This window comes from Entelurus aequoreus, linkage group LG21 (genome assembly GCF_033978785.1).
Source record: "Entelurus aequoreus isolate RoL-2023_Sb linkage group LG21, RoL_Eaeq_v1.1, whole genome shotgun sequence".
NCBI classification, from domain to species: domain Eukaryota; kingdom Metazoa; phylum Chordata; class Actinopteri; order Syngnathiformes; family Syngnathidae; genus Entelurus; species Entelurus aequoreus.
Genome location: NC_084751.1, coordinates 12,581,320 through 12,600,824, shown reverse-complemented (window position 1 = coordinate 12,600,824; position 19,505 = coordinate 12,581,320). Strand labels below are relative to the sequence as shown.

The following is a 19,505-nucleotide window of genomic DNA, read 5'->3' as shown; positions in this document are numbered from 1 at the left end:
AAAATGTTATCAGAGCAATGGCTCAAACCTCAATTGTTTGCTTAAAAAAAAATAGTATAAAACAATTGTGGGAGTGAAGAAAATAAAACATCTGATCTCTTGAGTAACCATTGAGCTCAATTGAGAATAAAGGTCATGGATTGGTTGATTGAGAATGCCAGTCTGCCAAACTTGAATTATAATAACCTGTCATAAATGCTTTGTCTGAAGAAAGCAAACACATTTATGGATGTATGCAAAACTGCTTTATTTCCATGTTGAACATTTTCATACATCTGTCATGTAATAAATAGACAAAGAGAAGCAGGCTGATTGTTCAGTCCGCTTCCTATGCCGATTCTGCACTTTTACTTTCTCTCCACACCACAAAACAACTTTTTTCATAGAATTTACAATAAAAAACAAACAAAACAAAAGCTTGACACAAGCTAAAAAATGTCCTGCTACAAGCTCACCGCTCGCAATCACACGGTTTACACAGCTCTCGGAGCTCTTGATGTGTGTAGCAAATCCCTGGGGAACAAAAATATATAGATTTATATAATATTCACAGTTAGCTTATGTACACACCTTAGAGAGAATTACAAAGCAAGACGGGAAATGAAGAGAAGACGTTTCTACAAGAAACAATCTTTCCAAAAGGTGGAGATGGAAACTTCCTGTACACAGTGGACCTTCTGTCTTTCCTCTTTTTCTTATTTTCCATTACTTTAAATAAAATCATTTCTTTTACAGATTCCCTGATGTTTTTTTTTTCCTCATATTCAGTCTTTTTCTAGAAAATAAATCTTGAAGTGTGACCCCATGATGTAAAAAAAAAAAAAAAAGCTTGCAGATCTTCTGTACAAGTATACAATATACACATCACTAGATAGAAAAAAAACAATTCCATTGTTAAAGCAACCAGATGAAAAGTAATGTCAAACGTGGTCTGCAGGGGGCGATAAAGCGGAAGTGCATTCATTATTATTTGTTTTGAAACACTGAGTAGTAATAATACAATATGAAGTCAGCTTACAAACACTTCATGCTTAAAATGTTTTTTTTTGTTTTAGATTTCAACATGATTGCTTGTGCACTTGAGCCTAGAGGGGGCGCTGAATTGCACATTTTGGAACACTAATGGGACCAATACTCTTGAGAACACCATTATTGCATAAAATGCATCACTTCTTCACCAATACATGAAGTGATAGTTGTTGGATTTTTGTCTTTTTTTTTGCCATCATTTAGCAAAAGTCGTGAAATTTGGTGCGACAAATGTTTCAATCCTGATCCACATGAAGGGTGGTCATTCTACTTGATCCGTGGGATGTATTGTACCAGACAGAACCATTTACCACGTTCGTGTCTTTGTGAGCAGCTGAATATGTCGCAGAAGTGGCAGAGCTGCAATACTGCGCATTGTGGGAGACGTGGAAAGAAAACGAGGGGGGGAAAAAACCCAGACGTGTCGATTGAACAGCACCATAAATCGTAAACAATCAACATGTGACGAGTGCAGTAAAAAGTGGACTTAATTGAGCGTCCCCCGGCAGTTCTCGGCACCACACAGGCAGGGGATCTTCTCGTCCTCGATGGGGAACTTGTAGTCGTACGTGATCTCCTCGCTCACGTTGATGGGCTGCCTCGAATAGATCACGATCTTCTTCTGCGATTCCACCGTGATGACCTTGGCGTAACAGTTAGGCTGGAAAACGAGGTAACAAACAAACAAACCGTAAGTCTAAGACACGGAGGTTGGTAGGAATGGGTTTCGTCGTCTTACGTTGCAGCTGTGGTTGATGAAGCGGGCGAAGTTGCCACACTTGGTGGCATCGATGATGGTGTCGTGGTCCACGCTGAACATGTAGCTGCTGCCGATGCCCTCCTCCTCGTAGCGTTTCTCACGCATGTCCGCAATCACCTGCAAACACAGCCAAGATGTATTCTTCCACTTCTCTATCGGACTGCACTGTCATCGACGCGCAGTTATTACATCAATCAATACGGTAATTACGGCATTGATCCGCATACAGAACAGTATTTCTGCCTAGAGAAAAAACTCTGAAAAATATATTTGAGAGTTAAGAAAGTTATACACTCAACTGTAGGGCTGCAACAACTAATCGATTATAAAAATAGTTGGCGATTAATTTAGTCATCGATTCGTTGGATCTATGCTATGCGCAGATATTTTTTTTAATAAACCTTTATTTATAAACTGCAACATTTACAAACAGCTGAGAAACAATAATCAAAATAAGTATGGTGCCAGTATGCTGTTTTTTTTCCAATAAAATACTTGAAAGGATAGAAATGTAATTTGTCTCTTTTATCCGATTATTAATCGATTAATCAAAGTAATAATCGACAGATTAATCGATTATCAAATTAGTTGTTAGTTGCAGCTGTCACGCCAATTTTCTTCCCATCACAAAAACCTTCCTAACCCCCATTTACTTCCGGGGTCATTTCCGCTTACGTCAGTTCCTCTTACTTACGTCATTTCCTCTCACGTCATTGCCAGCGATCGATAAATCCAAATCTCCTGAAAATGGTGGTGTCACTGGATGATATTCGTCTTTATCTGTCCCAGGGGACTTATGTCAAACACCAGCAGGCTTCGCAACATTTCAAGCGGAGTGTTAGGGAACTTCTGTCTTCGTGGTAACGTGCAAAAAATATTAATTAATATATAATACTGTTAAATGTCTGTACTTTAAATCAACATTATTGTTGAAACATTTCAGTAATATTAATTAATATATAATGTTAAATGTCTGTACTTTAAATCAACATTATTGTTGATAATTCAGACGTTTTGTTAACGCTGTATTATAAAAAAAGAGTCAAACGAAGTGCTATCGATCGCTGTCAATGACGTAAGAGGAACTGACGTAAGCGGAAATGACCCCGGAAGTAAATGGGGGTTAGGAAGGTTTTTGTGATGGGAAGAAAATTGGCGTGACACAGCCCTACATGCAAGCTTAACAACTTTTACCCAAGTGTGTCAGAGCTTTTCCCCCCATCACTCACACAAACATACCAGTAAAACGGACAGACGTACGAAATAAGTGTCTCAAAGGTAGCAAACAACACAGAAGTTGTGATGCTTATTTTAAGATAATTAAGTGACTCTGTTGAGCACCTAAAAAAATATATACATACAGTACAGGCCAAAAGTTTGGACAAACCTCATTTCAATGGGTTTTCTTTATTTTCATGACTATTTACATTTTAGAAGGCATCAAAACTATGACACCTGTGAAGTGAAAACCATTTCAAGTGACTACCTCTTGAAGCTCATCGAGAGAATGCCAAGAGTGTGCAAAGCGGTAATCAGAGCAAAGGGTGCCTATTTGGAAGAAACTAGAATATAAAACATGTTTTCAGTTATTTCACCTTTTTTGTTAAGTACATAACTCCACATGTGTTCATTCATAGTTTTGATGCCTTCAGTGACAATCTACAACGTAAATAGTCATGAAAATATAGAAAACGCATTGAATGAGAAGGTGTGTCCAAACGTTTGGCCTGTACTGTATGTATATATATATAATTTTTTTTTATTGCAAATTAATATATAGTATTCATGATGTATTTATTTTTCTCTGTAATTGTTGTATACCATTAAATAATTAGTACCTAAAAATATATTTAAATATAGATTATATATAAATATATATATATATTATATTTGAGTCAATATGGTGGTAGTGCTCTCAAGCAATCAAAAAAAATTAAGGTGTCGAATTAATCTCTTTTAATTTAATCTAAAAAAATAATGAATCTATTTTGAATTCATTACATTCATCACAAAAACAGGTCTGTAAAAAGTGCTTTATAAAGTAATTGATCTAAACTACTGGTCTGTTTTATTTACTGCAATCAAACATCTGGTCCATAAAACGTGCTAAAGTTATAACACATCAAAAAATGAATGTTGTACTTTTGCGGTTGTTTTTCCTCTGCATTAGATAATATCAAATAAAATAAATATTTGTATTAATAAAAAATATTATATTACATACATACATATATATATATATATATATATACAGTATATATACTGTACATACATGCATGCACGCATACACACACACACATGTATATCTATAAATATATTATATATACACACATATATATACATATATATATACGTATATATATATATGTATATATATATACGTATATATATATATATATATATACGTATATATATATACGTATATATATATATATATATATATATATATATGTGAAATATAATATTTATATTATTCAAATAATTGTAAAATATGTCATATTACGAATTACATATAATTGAGTCAATATGGTGGTAGTGCTGTCATTAATGATGTGATTAATTCATAAATCAATCTCTTTTTTAATCTCACCTATAATGCTGAGAAAATCCCAAAATTTGAGTTTTGTTTAATTTAAATTCATTACATTATTATAAAAATACATTTATAAACAAGAAAAGTATTTTTTTCAAAAGACTTCAACAGATGAAGTCTGTTTTATTTACTAAAATAAAAACATCAGGTCCAAATAAAGTGCTGAAGTTAGTAAATTAGTGAATTATAATTATATAGCACTTTTCTCTAGAGACTCAAATATCTTTACACAGCGAAACCCATTATCTACATCTTTAAGTTAACTTTACGCCATTGTGGCTGGCACTGGGAGCAGGTGGGTAAAATGTCTTGCACAGCAGTGACCAGGATGGCAGAAGCGGGGATCGAACCTGGAACCTTCAAGTTGGTGGCACGCTCTACCCACCGAGCCAAAGTTAAGTTAACACATCAGAAAACAAATGTTGTGCTTGTTGCTTTTCCTCTGCTTAGGAGAATATAAAATACATAAAAAGGAGCGGATCAGGTTCAGATCACACCTGACATTGCCAACTCCGGTTTAGATTAGTAAAGATTCAATAAATGTAAGGGTGTAACGGTACACAAAAATTTCGGTTCGGTACGTACCTCGGTTTAGAGGTCACGGTTCGGTTCATTTTCGGTACAGTAAGAAAACAACAAAATATACATTTTATGGTTATTTATTTACCAACATTTGTAAACAATGGCTTTATCCTTTTAACATTGCTTTAAAATAGCTGTGTGTGATGGATGTGAGCCACCACTAGGCTGATCAGTGCAACAGCAGGCAGTCATGAATGCTAAGCATAACAATAACATGCATATACACACAGGGTCCATTGCCAGGGTTAATGCGGTCAACATATATAAAATTAAAACTAAATAAGATAAGGCTCAGAATTGGTTTCTTAACAAAACCTTCCTACATATAAAGTGCAACATTTTCACATATAAAGTGCAACATTAAACTGATTCAAGTTGTTGCTCAGATTAAATAAAATGACAAAACTTTTCTTCTACATACAAAAAGTGCAACATTAAAAAGTTTCAAGTCAACTCAGCATCAGATTAACTTTTCTTCCCCCCCCCCCCAGCCTTTAACCCTGGTGACTTTCACTCAATTTTCATGTTTTTTGCCAGAAAAATCAGTTTATCCACATTGTCTGCAGAAAGAGCAGACCTGCTTGCAGTTACAATGTCTCCAGCTGTGGAAAATACCCTTTCACTGGGCACGGAGCTAGCAGGTATGGCGAGGTAGTGCCTGGCTAACTTGGCAGTAAGAGGATATATGGACTCATTGTTCTTCCACCATAAAAGTGGGTCAAAATCTAGTTTTTAATGCAATATGGTCTTAAATCTGCTGCTATAAAAACATTTGTTATTGCTTTAGCCCTGCCTGACTCGCCGAGGAGAAGCTGCTTGAATGCGGTGGGAGCTGTGTTTGTTCGTCTCTCTCTTCGTTGAAGCGATGTTATCCATTGTTGTATCGCACCGCGAAGCCCGAATGTTCCCAAACGGGAGATCTTAACGAGGCAGGAGGGTCTTCCAGCTCTGGCTTTTGCATGTTGTAGTAGCCCGGTCGTTACTAGCATGCCATGTGTTGTGCCTCAGTGTGCATTGTTTACACAACGTGCGGTGCGCTACTTAACATGTCCGTGTGGAAACTCGTTCAGTACACCTCCGAACCGAACCGAACCCCCGTACCGAAACGGTTCAATACAAATACACGTACCGTTACACCCTTAAATAAATGACATACATTTTCACCTTCAACATGTGGATAATCTTTTGACTAAAATAAAACCAACGCTTGCAAGTTGTCACTAAACATGTATAGAAAAGAAAAGTGCGTCCTTATCGATCAATCAATCAATCAATCAATCAATCAATCAAAGTTGATTTATATAACCCTTAATCACGAGTGTCTCAAAGGGCTGCACAAGCCACAACGACATCCTCGGCTCAGATCCCACATCAGGGCAAGAAAAAAACTCAAGCCTTACCTGTCGGATGTTTTGTCCCACGTATTCTATGACCATCTCGTCTGCGGCGATGGGCTCCAAAGCGAACAGACCCCAGTCGTGGATGTGCGACCTACAGAATCGGATCTTCTTCTTACGGAACTGAAGGAACGAAAAGCAGGAGATTTGTCAGCATTTTCATTTACTCTCTAAACAAAAACACAATGCTCACCTTCAGCTGGTTGAACTTCAGCAGGTCACTGTCGCACGCGAAAGACGACAACAGGCGCCGCTGTTCGGACCGCCGCTCCGAGCCCGCCCTGGTGGAGACGTGCACTTGTGCGGGGATGCTCATACCCTGCACACAAACTGTCTGTGAAATATCTCTTCATTTATAAACATCGGTCATATTTCTCCACACTAAAGCCCACCTGTGTGTCCATGGGCGGCTCGTCCGACTGCAGCCGCGTGCTCTGAAGGTACTTGATCTTGTCCTTCTTGTCGATCTTGTAGTATCCCTCGCTTCTGGCGCAGCCCGTCATGTGATCCCTCATGCCGTCGTCTCGCCTCTTTTTCTTAATGCGGGGGATGTTGGTGGGTGCATGGAGGTCAAGGAAGGAACTACAGTACATGGACCTGACAACAGTTTCCCAAAAGCTCCCAGGAGGGGGAGGTACTAATAGGTTGTATTCACTTCACCATCATGTCCGGCTCATTAAATATGTCTGTTGTCATAGAGTTCTGGGCGGCATGTTGTCTTTTTCCAAGAAAAATGCACAATGCTTGCATTGTTTTAGGCCCGACCTGGGCAAATTAAGGCCCGGGCGCCACATGTGGCCCGTGAAGCTTTTCAATCTGGCCCGCCAGACATTCCCAAATAACTATTTTAGATCTTTAAGATGGAAACTGTATCTGCCATTATGATGTGCAGGGATGTTTTCAAATGACCGCAAGTCTTGAACTAGACAAAGTATTTCAATTAGAGATGTCCGATAATGGCTTTTTTGCCGATATCCGATATTCTGATATTGTCCAACTCTTAACTACAGATACAGATATCAACCGATACCGATATATACAGTCGTGGAATTAACACATTATTATGCCTAATTTTGTTGTGATGCCCCGCTGGATGCATTAAACAATGTAACAAGGTTTTCCAAAAAAAATCAACTCAAGTTATGGTAAAAAATGCCAACATGGCACTGCCAGATTTATTACTGAAGTCACAAAGTGCTTTTTTTTTTTTAACATGCCTCAAAACAGCAGCTAGGAATTTGGGACAAGTTGGGTGGGTGGGGTTGAGGTTGGGGGTAGCGGGGGGTGTATATTGTAGCGTCCCGGAAGAGTTAGTGCTGCAAGGGGTTTTGGGTATTTGTTCTGTTGTGTTTATGTTGTGTTACGGTGCGGATGTTCTCCCGAAATGTGTTTGTCATTCTTGTTTGGTGTGGGTTCACAGTGTTAAAGTTGTTTATACGGACACCCTCAGTGTGACCTGTATAGCTGTTGACCAAGTATGCTTTGCATTCACTTGTGTGTGTGAAAAGCCGAAGATTTTAAGTGACTGTGCCAGCACGCGCGCTGTACTTCTCCCTACGTCCGTGCACACAGTGGCGTTTTAAAAGTCATGAATTTTACTTTTTAAACCGATACCGATCATTTTGAAACTGATACCGATAATTTCCGATATTACATTTTAAAGCATTTATCGGCCGATAATATCGGCAGTCCGATATTATCGGACATCTCTAATTTCAATGGTTGGAATCTGCACTTTTGCATGATATACCAGTTACTATGATAATCTAATTAGTTACTATGGTAACCTAAAGGACAGCACACACCCCCAGCAGAGTCTCTTCAGCCTCCTACCATCAGGCAGACGATACAGGAGCCTGAAAGCCAGGACTACGAGACTGACAAACAGTTTCTACCCACAGGCCATCAGGCTTGTGAATGCTAACTTGTGAATGCTAGCTCCCCCCGCTACACCCCCCTTTTTACTTTTATCTTTTGAACAAGACAGCTACCATGACCACCCCCGAACTGTGAACCATCACTGTAGACACTTTTCACCTTTGATCCCTAAAGACACTTAACTGCTGCTGTGACCCAATGTCACCTCCATATTTATACTGTTGACTGTGAATCAGAATGTGCAATAATGTTATGTTACTCACTGTGCCTTGTATATAACATTTCTTTTAATTTTAGCTAAGTACTGTGTGACTTGTTGAAGGGTGGACTAGCAAAGTAAGATTTTCATTGTACGACAAACTGTTTAACTGTGCATATGACAATAAACAATCTTGAATCTTAAGTCACAGCAGCTCAGACGAGGCACCAAGCAGTGTGGGTGGGTAGCGTTTCCACAGAGTGCTTCCATAGTGGCCAGCCTAAAATGAGGGTGTCAGGGACAGACGCGGAAGATTTTTACAACAAAGTTCTAAAGCTTAGTGATATATCACATATATCAGATTATAGGTGTGTTTTTTTTTTACCCTTCGCGTTCATATTTTGCTGCGTTTGTTGCATTTTTGTTGCGTTTCGATTGATTGTAAAATATGTCGATGGAGAGGGGGTGTGACGTTCATATGTTGTCAATATTCAGTGTTTTATCGGTCATAGTTAAAATCCCACATTCTTTATTTTCATGTATATTCTAAGTGTCTCATTCAGTAAAAAAACATAAAATTCCATTACGTTTTTTTAAGGCGGTCTGTCATAAAGTTTTTAGCATTCAATCAGACATTATTGTGAGGATTTGCATTAGTGTTCCTAAAAATTAGTTATACCAGCCCCCAGACACATTTTTTTTCTATAAATTTGGCCTCCCGAGTCAAAATATTTGCCCAGGCCTGGGTTGTATTCACTTCACCATCATGTCCGGCTCAATAAATATGTCTGTTGTCATAGTGATCTGGGCAGCATTTTGCCTTTTTTCAAGAAAAATGCCCCATGCTTGCGTTGTTTTAGGCTGTTGGAATCGTTCAAGTCGTGAAAAGGATTAAAGTTTCCTCGGAATTCCTCGAGAGGTAATCAAGTAGGGTGAAAGAGTGCACGATTTTACGAAAAACAACAAGAAAAGTGGCACGCACTCCAGTCCAAGTGAGTAGATCAAGTCGAAAAACGCACACGTTTAGTGATCACTTCGTTTATTTTATATACTTTTAACATTTAGTATTTCCCATTCAAGACGTATTATTATTTGTATTTTAGCTTGTTTCGCATTTCTTAAAACGCATTTTTGCTACGTGTGTTTCGTAAAGCACCAACTTGGTGAGTTTAAATAAAATAGATCAAATGGGACCACAATCTAAAAAGGTTAAGCTTTTACCAAAGGCAGCAATCATAAAAGAAGCTTTCAGCACATTCACAATGTTGACATCTATAGTTTTTGTTTTGATAAAGACAGGGAAAAACACTCAGGGAAAAATACGCAAACTGGCAAACTGCGCGTGCAACAAAAAGTCAACAAACATGGCAGTAGATGCAAAGTTAAATCATGAAATGCAACCTTGCCCGAGCAAAAACGATGCATATTTATCCAGGAGCGTCTTGATACCAATTTCCTTGACCCAGCCACACATTAAGAAGTCTTAGCCCTACCCGCTTTTCAAGTTTTCATCTGTTCTGTCGTTAGAATGACATCGCACCAGATAGTTTGATATGTCTGGGAACGCGACCGACGGATAATCCTTGATACCGTTATTAGTCTACAAATCTTTTTTTGATAACGTATAGAGCAGGCCTGGGCAATTATTTTGACTCGGGGGCCAAATTTTGAGAAAAAAATTGTGTCCGGGGGCAAGTATATCTGATTTTTAGGAACACTAATACAAAACCTCACAATAATGTCTGATTGAAAGCTAAAAACGTTATGACAGAGCGCCTTGAAAAACGGAATGGAATTTTAAATTTTTTCACAGAATGAGACACCCAGAATGTACATGAAAATAAAGAATGAGGGATTTACAATATATGAAGGATAAAACACTGAATATTGACAACATATGAACGTCACACCCCCTCTCTATCGACATATTTTACAATCAAACGAAACGCAACAAAAATGCAACAAACACCGCAAAATATGAACGCGAAGGGCAAAAAAAAAAAACCCACCTACAATCTGATATATCACTTAGCTTTAGAACTTTTTTGTAAAAATCTCCTTCCGTGTCTGTCCCTGACACCCACATTTCAGGCTCGCTCTGGAAACACTGTGGAAACGCTCCCCACCCACACCGCTTGGTGCCTCGTCTGAGCTGCTGTGACTTAGATTACCATAGCAACTTATTATATTACCATAGTAACTTATTATATTACCATAGTAACTAGTATATCATGCAAAAGCACAGATTCCAACCATTGAAATACTTTGTATAGTTTAAGACTTCCATCCATCCATCTTCAACCGCTTATCCGGAATCGGGTCGCGGGGACAGCAGCTCCAGCAAAGACCCCCAGACTTCCCTCTCCAGAGCAACATTTGCAACTTCCTCCTGGGGAATCCCGAAGCGTTCCCAGGCCAGAGAGGAGATGTAATCCCCCCATCTGGTCCTTGGCCTGCCGCGGGGCCTCCTCCCAGTGGGACGTGCAACGAGGACCTCCCTAGGGAGACGCTCGTGAGGCATCCGCACGAGATGCCCGAACCACCTAAGCTGGCTCCTTTCCAAGCGAAGGAGCAGCGGCTCTACTCCGAGTCTCTCTCGGGTGACTGCACTTCTCACCCTATCTCTAAGGGAGATGCCAGCCACCCTTCTGAGGAAACTCATTTCGGCCGCTTGTATCCACGATCTTATTCTTTCGGTCATTACCCACACTTCATGACCATAGGTGAGAGTAGGAATGTAGATAGCTCGGTAGACCGAGAGCTTTGCCTTCTGGCTCAGCTCCCGTTTCGTCACAACAGTGCGGCAGAGAGACTGCAATACTGCCCCAGCTGCTCCGATTCTCCGGCTGATTTCCTTCTCCATCTTTCCCTCACTCGTGAACAAGACCCCGAGATACTTAAACTCCTCCACCTGGGACAGAGTCCTGTCCCCTACCCGGACTGTACAAACCATCGGTTTCCTGCTGAGAACCATGGCCTCAGATTTGGAGATGCTGATCCTCATTCCAGCCGCTGAACACTCGGCTGCGAACCGATCCAGTGAGAGCTGAAGGTCACGAACCGAAGGTGCCATCAGGACCACATCATCTGCAAACAGCAGTGACGCAACCTTTAGCCCCCCGATACGTATACCCTCTCCGCCATGGCCACGACTCCGCCTAGAAATCCTGTCCATGAAAATCACAAACAGGATAGGTGACAGAGCGCAGCCCTGGCGGAGACCAACCCCCACTGGAAACGGATCCGACTTACATCCAAGCACCCGGACACAACTCTCGCTTTGGTTGTACAGAGATTGGATGGCCCTCAACAGGGTTCCCCTCACTCCGTACTCCCTCAGCACCTCCCACAAGATCTCCCGAGGGACGCGGTCATATGCCTTCTCCAAATCCACAAAACACATGTAGACTGGATAGGCATACTCCCAGGCCCTCTCCAGGATTCCCGCAAGCGTAAAGAGTTGGTCAGTTGTTCCACGACCAGGACGGAATCCACATTGCTCCTCTTGAATCTGAGGTTCGACTATCGGCCGGACCCTCCTTTCCAGTACCTTGGCGTAAACTTTCCCAGGGAGGCTGAGTAGTGTGATACCCCTGTAATTAGCACACACCCTCTGGTCCCCCTTTTTGAAAAGGGGAACCACCACCCCAGTCTGCCACTCCCTCGGCACTGTCCCAGACTTCCACGCAATGTTGAAAAGGCGTATCAACCAAGACAGCCCATCAACACCCAGAGCCTTCAGCATTTCTGGACGGATCTCGTCAACCCCCGGAGCTTTGCCACCGTGGAGTTGTCTAACTACCTCAGTGACTTCACTCCGAGAGATCGACGTCGATCCCCCATCATCCTCAGGCCCTGCTCCTATCAGGGAGGGTGTGTCTGATGTATTTGGGTTCAGGAGTTCCTCAAAGTGCTCTTTCCAACGCCCCACGACTTCCTCACTTGAAGTCAGCAAAGTCCCATCCTTGCCGTACACAGCTTGGATGGTTCCCTGCTTCCCCCTTCCTGAGGTGCCGTATGGTCTTCCAGAACAGCTTTGGTGCCGCCCGATAGTCCTTCTCCATGGATTCCCCGAACTGCTCCCACACCCTCTGCTTAGCCTCGTCCACAGCCACGGCCGCTGCCCTTCGGGCCCGTCGGTACCTTGCAACTGCCTCCGGAGTCCCCTGGGATAACATACCCCGGTAGGACTCCTTCTTCAGTCGGACGGCTTCCCTGACCACCACTGTCCACCAGGGTGTTCGAGGGTTACCGCCCCTTGAGGCACCTAAGACCTTCTGGCCACAGCTCGCATCTGCAGCTTTAGCAATAGAGGCTTTGAACATTGCCCATTCCTGTTCAATGTCCCCAACCTCCACAGGGATGGCAGAGAAGTCCCGCCGGAGGTGGGAGTTGAAGTCCTTCCGGACAGAGGACTCCTCCAAACGTTCCCAGTTCACCCGCACTACACGCTTGGGTTTACCAGGTCTGTCCAGAGGTCTCCCCCGCCATCTAACCCAACTCACCACCAGATGGTGATCAGTTGACAGTTCAGCCCCTCTCTTCACCCGAGTGTCCAAAACATACGGCCTCAGATCAGCTGATACGATTACAAAATCGATCATTGATCTTTGGCCTAGGGTGCTCTGGTACCAGGTACACCTATGAGCATCCTTATGCTTGAACATGGTGTTTGTTATCGCAAGTCCGTGACTAGCACAGAAGTCCAATAACAATCCACCACTCAGGTTCAGATCAGGGAGACCGTTCCTCCCAATCACGCCAGTCCAAGTATCACTGTCATTGCCCACGTGCGCGTTGAAGTCCCCCAGCAAGACTATGGAATCCCCTGCCGGCGCCCCATACAGGACCCCATGCAAGGTATCCAAGAAGGCTGAATACTCTGAACTCCTGTTTGGTGCGTATGCACAAACAACAGTCAGAGTTTTCCCCCCTCCAACCCTAAGGCGAAGGGAGGCGACCCTCTTGTCCACTGGGGTGAACTCCAACGTACAGGCACTCAGCCGGGGACTCGTGAGTATCCCCACCCCCGCCTGTGCCCTCACACCCTGAGCAACTCCAGAAGTGAACAAGGTCCATCCCTTGTCCAGGAGTGTGGTTTCAGAGCCCTTGCTATGCGTAGAGGTAAGCCCCACCAGATCCAACCGGTAGCGCCCCACCTCTCGCACCAGCTCAGGCTCCTTCCCCACCAGCGTAGAGACGTTCCACGTCCCAAAAGTCAGCCTCTGCCGCCCCGAATTGGTCCGTCCGGAGCCTCCACTTTCACCGCCATCCACTTGGCAGCGCACCCGACCCCACTGGTTCCGACCGCGGGTGGTGGGCCCACGTGGCAGAGAAGATGGTGTGTCCACGTAGCTTCTTCGGGCTGTGCCCGGCCGGGCTCCGTGGCAAGCCCGGCCACCAGGCGCTCGCTGACGAGCCCTACCTCCGGGCCTAGCTCCGGAGGAGGGCCCCGGGCTTCCTCCGGGCCGGGTAACGCATCCTCTTTTAGTGTAGTTCATGGGGGGTATCGTAACCCTGATGGGGGGGGCATTCGGGTGCTACACCTTGCCCAAGGGTGACCCGGAACTATGTAAGGCAGGGGCGTTCAACTCCCTGAGGCTTAAGACAAGCCCACATACCTACTTTAAGACTTATGGTAATTTGAAAACATCACTGCACATCATAATGGCAGCTACAGACCGGGCCTTAATTTGCCCAGGTCTGGTATATAGATAGATTCCATGGCATAGTTTGATTTTTCCCCTCATATCGGCTTCTAACGGTAAAATCTACACCCCCAGTAGCCACGTTGGTTTAGTGGCCCACCACTTTGTTTACTTCCGTTCAAAAGTCATGTGACGGAATACAACCTATTGATGTTATGTACAATGGAATAATCAAACAAGGTGAAAGGATATAAGGATGGTTGACCCAGAGTGTGTCGTTGAGCCAGTCGTTGCCGTTATCCTGCTGCAGCATCTTGTCGTACGTGACCTGCAGCAGCCGGACGTCCTCCTCGTCGATGCCGCCGTTCCAGATGTCGTACAAGATGGTCATCTCCTCGAAGTCGCTGCGCCGTGAGAAGTACGAGCGTGTCGGCGTGGTGACGGGCGACAGGCTGTCGAGCAACAGCTCCTCCCAGTTGCGCCGCGCCCTCCTGGCGGGCTTCATGGGCACGGGGAGGTCCTCCTCGTAGGAGTGGAAGCCGTCTTCGGCTTCAGGCAGCAGCGTCTGAGGCTCTCTCGTGCTGAAGTCCGGACTCGGGTCATAGGGGGATTTGGAGGACATGTCCTGCATGGCGACGTCCACGGCCGCAGTGGGTATCTTTTTTCCTTTGGGTCGTCCGGGTTTACGCTTGGACGAGATGCTGTCGAACACGTCGGAATCCTCCCCTGTGAGGCCGGCTGGAGGCTCCGCCGATAGGCTGGCTGCATGCTCGGTACCTGTTGATAAGGCTTGGTTAGGTAAGAGGCTGATGGGCGGCTCCTTAAATTGAGGCCTATCGTCCAGGCTCTCAGAGGAGATCTTCCGATTAAAAGGAAGCGCAGAGGGGTCGGGGAAGACAGGGGTGAAAGTTAAGTCTTTACCAGGAGTGCGAGGGACTCCGGCGCTAAGGACAGGAGACTGTGCAGGGTAGGAAAAGGGACTGCCAGGAATGTGAGGGGAGCTGAGCATTAGGCTGCTCCCCGTCAGCGGGGCGTCACTACCTGGGGTGTTGGGCACCGTGTCCGTGCTCTGGGACTTGCCCAGACTCCTGGCCCGCTCCATCAGGTCCCTGCCCGGCGTCCGGGGAATGTCCTCGTCCGTGGGGAGTCGGGCCCGTTGAGAGAGGTCTGGCAGAGGAGCGGAGGGCGGGTGGAGGAGCGAGCGACCTTCTACTGTCGGGTGAGGCGGGAGAGGTAGGTGCATTAAAGAGGCGGAGGCGGACCTGGGTGCGGCTGTTTTGGAATCAGGTTGGGACGGGGCTAATCGGCCCGGCTGAATGGCAACCTCCTCAGGCTCTGCTTTACCTTTGGGTTTGCTCTCCTGGTCACTGTCAGGCAGGGCACCTGCTGGCGTGGAAGGCCGGAGCGTCTCCTCAGGTTCATACTTCACGGTTTCCTCTTTGACTAAAAACCAAACAGTTTCAATCAAAACGTCTATTGAAGTGAGTTCTAATTTAGGAATAAACACTTACCCGGAACACCTTTAGGAGAAGGTGGCTTCAGGTCCCCTGGTACCTCGTCTTTAGGACTTGGAGGTCTACGTTTAAGTTTGCAGCTTATCTCCTCCATAGCGTTTGCGGTCGCCTCCTCAGGAGGACTCAGCGGCTTGGAGTCCAACTCCTTTTTTTCTTCCTCGTCAGAAGACGACGATGAAGACGAGGACGAGGACGAAGAGGTCTTGGACACTTTCCCCTCATCATCCTTTTCCACCTCCGAGTCCTCTTCTTCCGAGCTCAACTCATCCTCGGAGGAGTCCGAACTTGCCGACGAGGAGTCTGAGCTGCTTTTGGATGACACTGAACTTGCGGACTCTGTGGGAAATGAAGCAAAAAGCCAGGAAAGCTTTGTAAATAAAATAAAATAAAGCAGGCTTTGCTACACATCTTAAAATGAAGCTCAGAACAGTGTCATTTATGAGTTAGCTACGGTTGAGGCAGCTGAGAGTTTGATAATTGTGTTAGAGTAAAATGTTAGCACCAGGGGTGTCCTGATACAATATTAGTATCGGTTCGATATCAGCAAAAAACATGTATCGAATTATATCGCCTGACATCTAAAATCTCCAATATTAGCTCTGATACAAACAGTCCTGCACTCCTAACCTGAACCCTTGTGCAAAGCTGGACAGCCAGTTATAGTCTAAGTCCTCCAATATAATGTTTTATTAACAAATCTTACCAAGACTATTTTGACTTGTTCCGTTGGCAGAAGTTATTTTTGCTTGTAAAGACATTATATTTAAGCTTTAAAATATACGTGATCTTAAAATTAGCAACCAAACGTATTACTTATTAGTATTGTGAAGTTTTGTGTCTTGTTTGGACAAACTTGTGATGCTCAAAGGTAGTATTTTTTTCCTCAGAATTTAGATTGCCAAAAAACGAGTTCTTATGTCTCACTGAAAAAATACTATTCATGGGATTGTGACTTGTAGTAGGTTTGTTTGGATATTTTGACTACAAATTAGAAATACAGTATATACTTGGTGAGATTGTGAGTTTTTCTAGTGTACGTTTTAATGAAAAATGGCCAAACGATCGGCACATTTCTAGGAATATTTGTCCTTAAATAGCAGTCTAGAATACACAATCTGTCTTAAACAAGTGTCAAATAATTAAGTTGCATACTACAAAGGATTTGAGGGTAAGAGTGTGTTACAAAGTATCCAGTAACAAACGTGTTTGGATCAAGTTACTGCGTCATGAGCATTATTGTGACCACTATTAACACTCCACTTCAAAAGCATTCATTTGTCATGAGGTTAATGTTTTTCATACCTACCATTGTTGTAATTTCACTTGATGGAGCCTTTTCAAACATTCCACACTACAATATAATAAAAGTTTGTATTTTGATTTGTGCTGATATTGTATCGGACTATTATTGACATTGTATGAGAAAGTTAAAAAGTTGTATTGGGACTAGGGTTGTACAGTATACTGGTACTAGTATAGTATCGCGGTACTAATGAATCAAAAACGGTACTATACTCTGTTTGAAAAGTACCGGTTCGCCATATTTTTTTTTTTTTTTTTTACAGGCACGTCGTGACATTGCTGGTCTTACGAACAGAGGAGCATGTAAGGCAGCGCACAATCACAGAGTACTTACAAGCAGACACAGTGTGTAGACAGAAAAGGGAGAACGGATACATTTTGGCCTAAAAACTAAAGATGAAGGTGAAGTTATACGACTGAAACACCCACAGGAAGATGTGCTTTAAAACATGGCTAGCTAGTTGGCGGCTAATGTCCATCCGCAATCGGCAGTGTTTTAGCTTCTTCTCAATCACTAATCCTCGCCTCCATGGCGACAAAGAAAGTAAGTATTTTACACGTAGCATTATCACTGGAGGACGAGGAATAGCTAAACATGCTTCACTACACACTGTAGGAGGATACGATAGCTCACCGGCTTCACAATGTAAACAAATGCCATGGGTGGATCTACACCTGACATCCACTTTAATGATACCAAGTACAAGAGTGTATCTAATCGATACTACTATGATTACATCAATATTTTTTATTGTCACTTTTTCTTTTTTAATTCATATTATATTCATAAACTCAGGAAATACGTCCCTGCACACATGAGAACTTAAATTATGACCAATGTATGATCCTGTAACTACCTGGTATCGGATCGATACTTAAATTTGTGGTATCATCCAAAACAAAGGTAAAGTATCCAAACAACAAAAGAATAAGTGAATATTACATTTTAACAGAAGTGTAGATAGAACATGTTAAAACAGAAAATAAGCAGATATTAACAGTAAATGAACAAGTAGATTAATAACAATTTTCACAGCTTGTCCTTTATAATGCTGACAAAATAATAGAATGATAAATTACACTATATGTTAGTGCATACGTCAGCAGACTAATTAGATTTGATTGCAATAAGAAACATACGTTTAATGTACACTAAGTATTTTTGTTAAAATAAAGCCAATAATGCCATTTTTTGTGGTGCCCTTTATTTAGAAAAGTATCGAAATACATTTTGATACCGGTACCAAAATATAAGTATCGAGACAACCCTAATTGGGACACCAGGATATTAGCACTACAGCTCACATAGCTTCGATAGTGGGGAGTAGAGATGTCCAATAATGGCTTTTTTTGCCGATATCCGATATTGTCCAACTCTTAATTACCGATTCCGATATCAACTGATACCGATATATACAGTTGTGGAATTAACACATTATTATGCCTAATTTTGTTGTGATGCCCCGCTGGATGCATTAAACAATGTAACAAGGTTTTCCAAAATAAATCAACTCCAGTTATGGAAAAAAATGCCAACATGGCACTGCCATATTTATTATTGAAGTCACAAAGTGCTTTTTTTTTTTCAACGTCCCTCAAAACAGCAGCTTGGAATTTGGGACATGCTCTCCCTGAGAGAGCATGAGGAGGTTGAGGTGGCCGGGGTTGGGATTGTGGTGGTGGGGTAGGGGGTAGCGGGGGGTGTATATTGTAGCGTCCCGGAAGAGTTAGTGCTGCAAGGGGTTCTGGGTATTTGTTCTGTTGTGTTTATGTTGTGTTACTGTGCGGATGTTTTCCCGAAATGTGTTTGTCTTTCTTGTTTGGTGTGGGTTCACAGTGTGGCGCATATTTGTAACAGTGTTGAAGTTGTTTATACCGCCACCCTCAGTGTGACCTGTATGGCTGTTGACCAAGTATGCATTGCATTTACTTGTGTGTGTGAAAAGCCATATACAGTATATTATGTGACTGGCCTGGCACGCAAAGGCAGTGCTTTTAAGGTTTATTGGCGCTCTGTACTCCTCCCTATGTCCGTGTACGCAGCGGCGTTTTAAAAAGTCATAAATTTAACTTTTTGAAACCGATACCGATAATTTTGAAACCGATACCGATAATTTCCCACATTACATTTTAAAGCATTTATCCTCTCTAGTGAGGAGGATACTGAACGTGCACTAAAAGAGGGAAAAACAGCATTTATAGAAAATGTGTGAAAGCATCTTGTAAACAAAGTACCGGCATCTGAGGAATCTGACGATGCACTCTCACTGGACGATTCTCTGCCACCGTCTTCGCCGCTCTGCAAAAACAAAAAGAGTACATGAACAATGTGTCAGGTGTACCAACCGCGGTCATCTTAAAGTAAGTGGGCTGACTTTGCTTGGTGACAGCCGGTCAGCGGGCTCTCTTTCGTCAGGCTCCTCCTCTCGGTCGCCCAGTGACTCCTCCTCTTTCCCAGAGGTGTCCACCTCCTCCTCGCCCTCGCTGTCAAGCTCCAGCGGGCGGGAATGTCTTCGCTTGGCGGCGATACCGTCGGGGCACATTTTGGAGTTGTCCAAGGGGAGCTCTGCCGGGTCTCTCTCGCGGTCTGACGGAGACGAACA

At 43.2% G+C, this 19,505-nt stretch overlaps 1 protein-coding gene across 10 annotated transcripts in view; it reads right to left on the bottom strand.

The window, feature by feature from the left end:
• Positions 1 to 233: 233 nt before the first annotated feature.
• The window catches only part of LOC133638414 (histone-lysine N-methyltransferase SETD1B-A-like), a 54,966-nt gene continuing 35,694 nt past the window's right edge, over positions 234 to 19,505 (bottom strand). For 6 of the 10 annotated variants that reach the window (XM_062030978.1, XM_062030977.1, XM_062030976.1 and 3 more), the window contains 9 exons: positions 19,278 to 19,489; positions 19,138 to 19,201; positions 15,598 to 15,936; positions 14,339 to 15,529; positions 6,754 to 6,920; positions 6,555 to 6,680; positions 6,365 to 6,484; positions 1,769 to 1,906; positions 234 to 1,690 (listed from right to left, as the gene is read on the bottom strand). In XM_062030978.1, the coding sequence (XP_061886962.1) occupies positions 1,517 to 1,690; positions 1,769 to 1,906; positions 6,365 to 6,484; positions 6,555 to 6,680; positions 6,754 to 6,920; positions 14,339 to 15,529; positions 15,598 to 15,936; positions 19,138 to 19,201; positions 19,278 to 19,489 (2,531 nt within the window). In that variant the 3' untranslated portion in view covers positions 234 to 1,516. The remainder of the gene's footprint in view (positions 1,691 to 1,768; positions 1,907 to 6,364; positions 6,485 to 6,554; positions 6,681 to 6,753; positions 6,921 to 14,338; positions 15,530 to 15,597; positions 15,937 to 19,137; positions 19,202 to 19,277; positions 19,490 to 19,505) is intronic. The other 4 variants (XM_062030983.1, XM_062030979.1, XM_062030980.1 and 1 more) reach the window with 4 other exon arrangements.